General features: G+C 35.7%; 1 protein-coding gene across 1 annotated transcript; it reads right to left on the bottom strand.

Annotated features, from left to right (window-relative positions):
• Positions 1-1916: 1916 nt before the first annotated feature.
• On the bottom strand, positions 1917-8095 carry LOC133290288 (C2 and GRAM domain-containing protein At1g03370-like). The gene is made up of 9 exons (XM_061488363.1): positions 7470-8095; positions 5813-7054; positions 5439-5621; positions 5001-5284; positions 4796-4912; positions 4423-4685; positions 3223-3394; positions 2763-3035; positions 1917-2620 (listed from the first exon to the last, which is right to left on the bottom strand). Exons 1-9 carry the CDS (start codon positions 7816-7818, stop codon positions 2429-2431), a joined length of 3075 nt encoding a protein of 1024 aa, XP_061344347.1. The 5' UTR covers positions 7819-8095; the 3' UTR covers positions 1917-2428.
• Positions 8096-9441: the final 1346 nt, after the last annotated feature.

Below are 9441 nucleotides of genomic sequence, written 5' to 3'. Positions count from 1 at the left end.
TAATGTATTTTTATAATTATAATTTATTTCAGGATTATAATAGTCTTTTTCATTATAACTTTTTAATTTTTAATCCCAAAACGACATCGTTTTAAGAGTAAATGTAAATAACTTATCTACATTCACTTTAGAAACATTAAATCCTTAAATCTATACTTTTATCCATATTTACCTTAAGGTTCCAATATTTTACTTATTTTGAAACAGATGTAGGTACTCCAACAGTTCACAAAAAGCTCTCTGAATTCCTACTTTTATTCATATTTACCTTCAATTCTCAATATTTTACCCGTTTTGAAAATGATGTAGGTATTTGAGGAGTACCAAAAAGTCTCTCGTGGGATTTGTTCAGTACAAAGGGAATACCAACCCTCTGTATTCCTTTTTTCTAAATAGAAAAAATCTCATTCCATATAAATTCATGCTTTTATCCCTATTTATCTTCAAATCTCAATATTTTAACCCTTTTAGAAGTGACGTATGTACTCCACGAGTACTCAAAAAGCTCTCATAAAAAAATTCTAGGGCATTAGGAGTATCAAACCAAGTGCTCCATTTTTCCTAAATAGAAAAAATCTCAATCCATATAAATCCACACTTTTATCCAAATTTACCTTGAAGTCATAATATTTTATCCCTTTTGGAAGTGATGTAGGTACCCAAAGAGTACTTAAAAAACTCTCGTGGGATTTTTTTTTAGTATAATGGGAGTACCAAATTGGATACACCCTTTTTCCTAAATAAGAAAAATCTCATTCCACTTAAACTCACACTTTTATCTATATTTGCATTGAAATCTCAATATTTTATTGCTTTTCGAGATCATGTAGATACTCAAGAATTATTGAAAAAGTTTTTGTCAGAATTTTTTTTTAGTACAATGTGAATACCAAATTGGGTACTCACTTTTTCCTAAATAGAAAATTTTTATCCATATTTGTCTTGAAGTCTCAATATTTTAACCATTTTAAAAGTGATGTAGATACTTCAAGAGTACTCAAAAAGATTTCGTGGGATTTTTTCTAGTACAACACAAGTATCAAACTAGGTACTCCTTTTTTTCCTAAATAGGAAAAATCGCATTCCATCTTAGTACACACTTTTATTCATAATTTACCTTGAAGTGATGTAATTACTCCATCCATGAGTACCTAAAAAGCTCTAGTGAGATTTTTTCTAGTACAACGGGAGTATCACATTAGGTATTCCCTTTTTCCTAATTAGAGAAAATCTCATTCTATTTAAATCCAAACTTTTATCCATATTTATCTTCAAGTCCTAATATTTTATCTCTTATGAAAGTGATATACTCTAGGAATACCCAAAGAGCTCTCCTGTTTGTGTATACAAGATGAAAAGTTTTTTTAAAAAAAAAAATAATATATTAAAAAGTCATTCATATAACAATTTTTCCCTATTTTGCTTGGGAAGTAGCCTGCCACAAGGTTCTTTATGCGAGGGTGCAAATTTGTTATAATAATATTTCACCAATCAATAAAAGCAATTGTTATATTTATGATTTCATGCCATTAGGCTCAAATAGCTCATAAAGCGGCTTAAACCAATATAGTTCTTTCTCATGGACAAAAGAATTTAAAATTTATTGCATCTAATTAATGCTTTCAAAAATATTTCTAACTCTGAAGAAGAATTTACTTCTTTAGTGTTTTTTTAAAACCAAACCTCACATATCAGCCTCAAACCAGAATAAAAGAAGAAAGCTATGTTAGATAATCAGCAATCAACGTATATTCCATATTACAAAGTAAAAAAGCAATCTCATTATGAATGTGCTTCAAATTTTAACAAATCAATCTATGAAGAGTCAAGGGATCTGTGCTTCATGTTGTCATGGCGTTCTTCTCAGGCGTAAAAAATCATTTATAACATTTTCCTATATGACAAAAAGCATTAGTTCATGTACAAAAAAAAAAAAAAGCATTAGTTCATCAGTAATGGGTCAACTGTCACAACTTCTAACAATTACTGAGGCAACATTTTGTTGCTGACCCTTACAATACTTAACAACTAAACTAAGCAGTGACTCTTACAGAACAACAAATCCAAAATTTGAACTGCTAGCAACTGGGGATGTAACCTGAGTGAGTATCTTCTGCCAGAGTCAAACGAATCATTTACAATGGAACAGTTAGGTATCAGTAATCTGGTTTGAAGAACAGACTTGGTAGCAAGTCAACCAAAGAACAGAATTTTCAGCATCATTAAAGCTCTGATCAAAGTTACCAAAGAACAGGTTTGTTCCACTTATATTCAATGAAGTTAGGATTGTCATGCAAACCAACCCCATACAGCACAATCACATGTACCTTATAATCTGATGCATCATATATTGCAGTCCAAGCCCTTTTATGCTGACTATCAGCTAGCCCCCATACTTGTTTAGGTCAAATCAAGGAAGATTCATTTGCTATTTTGGTAAAAGCTCCTTCTCAGCTAGACTAAAGGTCACCTTTAAACGTTCCTGCAGATTTTGTAGGATGTTCTTTGTAATCCTTTTCTGATTCTTTGTGCTTTTCTGCCATTCAATTCCAAATAAGACTTGCACTCTACATCCCTTTGCTTTTGGGGGTAAATCCTCAACTTGGTAGCGAAGGTGTATCTGTCGAATATAATAGACACTACTCAGTGGTGCAAAAGAAGAAAACCAACAGAAGGATGACAAGAACAGGTAAATCATAGAAAACAAAGATATAAAAATAGGTGCTAAATGTCTAGAAACAAGCAAAATTTGGCTCACTCACATTGAAACAATCACCAAGAGGAACTCCATGAAGGTTCATAACCTCTTCCACAAGCCAACCCTTTCCATCCAAAAGGGGAGATCTTTGCTGAGTACTAGTCACTTCACCTCTATAACTTGAAATACGCTTCTCAAATTTGTAATATACTGCCCTCTCAGAGATATCAATGTTCTCTGATACCCAAGGGGTATAAGAATATTCAAGACAACCAGATCTTTCCATGACCCGACGGTCCAACTCACCCCCACTGAATATCTCCATGAAGAAACTGGCCTAAATTAATTAAAGAAAAAGAACTATAATCAAACAGGAACATTTTCAAAGTTAAAAAAAAAATTGAATAACGAATCAATAATTTGAAGTTATGGCAATAAGGCACAACATGCACAGATTAGTGGACATACATATGTGCAAGTGTGTGAATTTTTTGCATTAAGAGAGAGAGTGAGAGAGAGATTACAGGAATAGGAAGAACACAAGAATAAATCTCCGACATGCTAACATCATCCAGGCCAAGGAATGAACCACCACTCTCTTCACTTATAAGGGTTTTGGTTTCAGATTCTTCTTCAACAAATTTGACCTTCTGTTCGGGACTCAAGGATTTGGCCTTGCAGAGAGCCATGATAGTCCTATATCACCACCAAAATAGTTTCTTAGTAACATAGGATATCTTCTATATTGTTGTCTATCACTTTACCTTTGCAGATAATTTCTTAGAACTAGGAATATAACATTTCATGGATAAGACTGCGTACGAGGATTGCCCTCACCCTTACTCTCATTAGTAAGGGTTTAATGGAAAGTGAATTTTTTTTTAGGAATATATGATTTAATATTATACCAGAACATCTGGTAAGTATCATATGAGAAGTTAGATGAGCCAGAAAGCCTTCCAAAACTAGGGAGATATTTTTGGCAGTTAAAATTTTTTTCACTCCAGCTGAGCTGAGAAGCAACTATGATTGTGTCGAAAATGATAATCAAATGTAAGTGGAAGGTAACACTGTCAGATATTTCCATATAACAAACCGCTCATGTATCACAATTCATGTACTGTAAAACAATTAAGGAACCGCACCTTCATCACCATGAAACTGAAATCATCAAAATGGCATGGCTCTTCTTTCTATTTCATTACTAAGTAACTTGATCTTCTATGACTAGGTAGTATAAGAAATGAAAATTACATTCAAATAAATTATGCATATTACTATCACACCTTATTATTGCAGTACGATGAAATTACAATTGGATATAAATTGGATTAGCTACAAACATTCATGACGAGGTAAAATGACTTTCATGGTGTTCTTGCATAATAACAGTCAAGACGCAAAAAAAAAGTCAGCAGTATTTATTAGAATATCCAGATATGAATAAACCAAAAGAGTTGCAATTGTGAACTGCCAATGCTGAAATCTTTAACATAATACATTGTTGAAACAACCTAAAATGACTAGATTCAAAACACAAGAAAATATAAACCATATTGAAAGTCTACTGGTGTTGTTATAGACCCTAACAAGCACGGGCAAAAAAAATAAAATAAAAATAAAAAATACTTGAAACGGTGGACAGCATACATCTTCATACAAGTTGCAGATAATTATATATAAGAAATAAGTTCGTAAGATATTATAAAATGTCCCTTGTCTACCTGTGTGCAACACTGAAAGACACAAAGGACTGGAAATGGAACTTCAGCCTGCCTTGTTCATCTTGTGATTTTGCACCATGCCTTGCATTCACACCTCTACCCTGCCGCAGAGTTATGACGATTATTGGACTCCCCATTGATGAAAATGTAGGAGGAATGACCTGAATGTCTTCAATATCCTCCCAAAGAAAAAAGAACTTGGTCTTCTTTCCAAACAAATTTGCATGAAATCCAATTATTCTTGGTGATAGAAATAGGCGGCCCTGCAGAGAAACATTGGCAACTCATAATACTAAATAAGCATATACCAGTAAATACCAAAACAGAAAAATTGACCATGCTTTTTCAACATCACGTAACAGACTAACCACACCTGCAGCGGCATTTTTCTTTTCAAATGACAAGTGAAGTCATTGATGAGAAATTCCTCAGGTGGAAGTCCAAAGAGTTTCTGAAATGCCAAATTTGTTTGAGGAGACCGCAGATTAATCTGCAAATTTTAAATTAAAAAAAATAAGCCAAAAAGAAGGGTGACAAAACAGGAGTACAACACAGAAAAGACAAAGTGTTTTACATACCTTCTTCCCGACCTCTTTCTCCATTTTACTTAAATAGTCTTTTGCTACATTGCCACCTCTAGTGTTGTCCAAGAAAATTCTTAAGTGCAGCTTCGACTGACATGCTAAAGCCAACTTTCCTTCAAGAGGAACCCATATATCAGCGAGATCTGAGATGTTCGCTTTCAGAAAACTAATTTCAGCATGTCCCAGAGATACAGCTTCATCAAAAGGTCCATCAAAATCATAAACTTCCGCATCCAGCACAGAAGGAGGATCATCCATTGCATCAAATTCAAATATCTCTGCAAAGATAGATAATGTACAAAAAATCTATTGATCATATAAAAATACAGATCATGTGTATGGAAACATAGACTTATGCATTAGATCACTGGATTCAGTGGTTTAGATTTGAGTTCTAATATAGAAAATAATAAATGATAACATGAAATTCACCATTCCATAAAGGATCAGATTTTTGGAACTTGATTGAACTGGTTCTTGTTTTCCCATTGCAAGTAAACACCACATATGGATCAGAGAACCCACTAGAATCAACAGAAGCTAAATTGCTTCCTTCAATTAAGGCAACAGTTAGCAACCACCCATCTCCTTGTGCTTTAATTCCATGATCACTACCTAATATTAGAAAAAAAAAATCAATATAAACAAAGACACACAGGGGCATTAAATTGTAAATACCAAACAACTAAGAGACAAGAGAGAAACAAACTCATGGTCACTCCATTAAAAGCAACAGAGTCAGGGAGATAAAGCAAAGCCAAATTGATGAAAAGCCAAGTATCTGCATTCACTCAGTATGAGATTACCCTTTTGTGCTCTGGCCTGTATGAAGCGTGAGATTAAACCCAGCATGCGTTCACCTTGAAGAACCAGGACAGCACAAACAACAAATTCACCAATTGAATCCGGCAAGTCAAGCCCAACAAACTCAAGCCCTTGAATTGTGCTGGGTGCAGCCAGCCAAATGTGGACAAGCACATACAACCCCATAAAAACTGTTGAGACAACTGTGAAGTTAGCAAAATACTGCACTGCCAGCTTCCAATCTGACTGGGGCTCCGCATGCAATGATGCCAAAGCTTGTTCCTTACTGGAACTAAGGTCCTTCGGATCAACAGGTTTAACAGTCTGAGACAACAAACTGGCATACTGATCAAAGCTTTCCTTCATACCTTGCCGAGCCCCATTTTCTATCATTCCTTTCATCATGGTGCTCTGCAAAAAATTCATTCGCCACGATATAACCAGATGTGAACACTGTTCTCCCGATGGCAACTCTGGTCCAGGTGTGATAACATAGAGTACTTCTGTCCTAAAGGTGCTACCGTACACAACATCAGGAGTGCTGACACTGGCTAAAACAGCAAAGTTCTTTCCATCAGCTTTTAAATACGTCTGTTCCTCAAAGGCTTTGACAGCCTTAATTAACTTGCTGGGAGGCTTGACGTAACTAACTAATCTTTTGAAGCTCTCCCCACCATTCTCAAACTTCCAGGGTCCTATTTGCAGTTCTGTATTACCCTGTACATCTGCCAATGACTTGAGAAAATTTGAATCAGATGAAAATAGTAACACGTTCAAGTCTTCTGGTGCAATAATATATTGTTGATCAATAAACACCCCTGCTGGTAAATTGCTAGGAATTTCACTGCCTTGATCTGCGGACTGAATTTTTTTCATAGCTTCTTCAAAAGTCTCATTAGAGGATTGATTCTCAGTATTGATCTCACTAACTTCCGCTTTACTAATTTCAGATTGGTCTGAGTCAATACTTCTCCGTGATGGGGTTGAAGACATATCAGGGCTCTTATTAAAGATTTGAGCAATTCTGCCAGTGAGTGTTTTTTGTGTACCAGATTTTTCATCCTTAGCAGATGTAGTTTCTTCCCTTGCAGGAGAAGATGAGTTTGAACGGCCAGTGGAAGACCTCGAAGGTGATTCAGTAGCTGCATCAGCAAATTTACTTGGATTTAATAATTGATCACCATTACCATTTGACTCCACGGATGCATTCTTTTGTGAAAAATATATACTCAAACGAACCTCACCTGCCAAGAAAAGGAAAAAATGTCAGAATCTAAGTTCAAAATAACAGCAAAATCATGATTCATATATTCATATATTCATGTTCACAGTTAGAGAGCACATTATTTTCCAAAAAGACTTTAGGTCAATGGCCCTTTGAGATGTACGATCCTTAGTCCCAAATTAGACATAATAACAAAATAAATCCCTCATTTGGTCTGATAAAGATTTTCTAAACAACAATTTGATTCTCCACAACATACTACATCAAATTCTTCCCCGGATGATAATATTTTAACATCAAAATAGTCTACAGGTTACTATTTACTTGGAACAAATTGAAGTCATGCAATGACCAAAAACCATTTAAGGACCAGTTTCATTTCACTAATCTTTGAAGGAATAAAGCAGGGGTCTACGTACAAAATAGACAAGTACCGGATTCCTTGTTCTTGGACTTCTTGCTTTTGGGTTGCAAAGAATACCAAGCAGTGCCAAGGGATTTGATCTCCTCATCGAAAACAATTGAGATTGGCACTTTAAGTTGACCTACAAAGTCATCATTGAAGAACTTATCTTCATCCATAACAGAGATAACCAGCTCTTCATTGAGGTCATCCACCATAAAGCTAAACTCTTCATCCCACTTTGGATTCAAATTCTTCTTGATAACCTTGGTCTTGAACCTTTGCTTTCCCAACTGTAGCCTCACGTATGGATCACTCAACCCATTAGGATCCGTCGGTGGCAAGTTCTTTGCCTCAATCACACGAACTACAAGTTTCATTATGAAAAACTCAAAAGGGCACCAGAATCTTGAAGTAAAAATATCAACTTTCTTTTATCACCCTTAAACTACAGGGCACCCCACAAAGATCTTCCAAAAGGGTAATGCAGTGTACGCAGAAAGAGAAGAAAATTTGTATGAAACAATAGGTGGGAGGACACTGAGAAGTAGAAAGAATGAACAACACAGATCAAATTCTTTAGTAAAAAACTTGATTCTCCCAAGAAAAATTGCTGTGGGAATTAGTAATCTATGTAAAAATTGATTCAAAATTAAAAAATTTGTAACAGTTTCATCATGAGTGGCAGAAACAAAGGAGAAAGAAGCACAGAAAATTTGTCAACGAGCCAGGCAAGAAGGAAAAATCAAAAAGAGAGAGAGAGAGAGAGAGCTTTTGAGATTGGATAGAGAGACATTGATAAAATCTACAGACAAAATAAATTTTGGATATGAAAAAATGGAAAGAGAGGGAGATGCAATTAAAATCAAGATTGTACCTTGAAAAGTATAAAGACACTTTGCTTTTACATTGACCCCATTTTGTTCAACCGCGGCCACAACCGCGTCTGACGCTGGACCTATAAACTACACTAGTCATGTACTTTTTTTTTTTTTGATAAACTAGTCATGTACCTTTCTATTCTATTTCTACTGTTATTAAACGATTAGCATATGGGTTAATTTCACCTATTTATTAAGGGATTAGTGTTCGGGAGGAGAACTTTATCTTTTTTAGGAGTTACCCAACTCTAATTATCTCTTTGAGACGAGTTGGCTCCTTCTGGTATCCCCACGAGCTTCGACTCTTTGAGCCGGCTATGAGACTAATCCGGAGTGCGGGTAACAGTGATGGCTAAAGGTTCAGCCCCCTCCCCAAGAATGCATTCAGCGGGAATCGAACACATATCCTGTTGGAAATCGACAATCACACAGAATCGAGAAAACAAAAAAGAGATAAGAGTAGAGAGATTGACACGATGATTTACCCTGGTTCACCCAATATAGGCTACGTCCAGCTTGTCTGTACTATATTCACCTCACCGTCACTCGTTACAAGTCTCTCGGTTTACAAGGCAAATATAAATAGGATTACAAGAAACCCTAACAGCAGCTATTCACGGGCCCAAGCCCAAACTGCTAAGAAAATTACAATAGAAACAGAGGCCTAAACATTACCTAGCCTCTACCGGCCTGGGGGCGCTGCCCCCCGGACCCCCGCCGGGGCGGCTCCCTCGGACCCCCGCCCGCTCATCTGGGAGCGGGACCCCAGTTGCCTTTCTGCTGACCCCGACAATTAGGGCCAACATCATCATGTGAAGTATGAGCCATACCCAACATATCCAACCCCACTAACTCAGCGCCAAGTTACCAACTGAGCTGCACCCATTGGGTGATAAATATATAACACTATGTAGGATTAAATAGAAAGAAGATGAAAAAAATAGACCTTATATGCTTTTATATATGTGTAGAAGATAAATTATATCTTAAAATATGAGAAATACTAATCTTATTTACTAAAGGAAAAAATATTTCTGCAGTTATTGCACATAAGTCATCTGTATTTATTCTCAAAACGACATCGTTTTGGTATTGAAATCTTAAAAAATTATAAATATAAAG

The sequence above is a fragment of the Gastrolobium bilobum genome, unplaced genomic scaffold (assembly GCF_033153095.1).
Source record: "Gastrolobium bilobum isolate Gb01-03AN ecotype WA unplaced genomic scaffold, APGP_CSIRO_Gbil_v1 utg1595, whole genome shotgun sequence".
Lineage (NCBI taxonomy): Eukaryota > Viridiplantae > Streptophyta > Magnoliopsida > Fabales > Fabaceae > Gastrolobium > Gastrolobium bilobum.
This window is presented reverse-complemented; position numbering and strand designations above follow the sequence as displayed.

Excerpts from the sequence above, each read along its gene's own strand:
- LOC133290288 (XM_061488363.1), bottom strand. The coding sequence starts at position 7,818 with ATGAAACTTGTAGTTCGTGTGATTGAGGCAAAGAACTTGCCACCGACG. Across the intron at positions 5,285-5,438 it reads ATCTGATCCTTTATGGAATG|AGATATTTGAATTTGATGCA; the intron begins GTGAATTTCATG and ends CTATCTTTGCAG. Across the intron at positions 2,621-2,762 it reads CTCTTGGTGATTGTTTCAAT|ATACACCTTCGCTACCAAGT; the intron begins GTGAGTGAGCCA and ends TATATTCGACAG.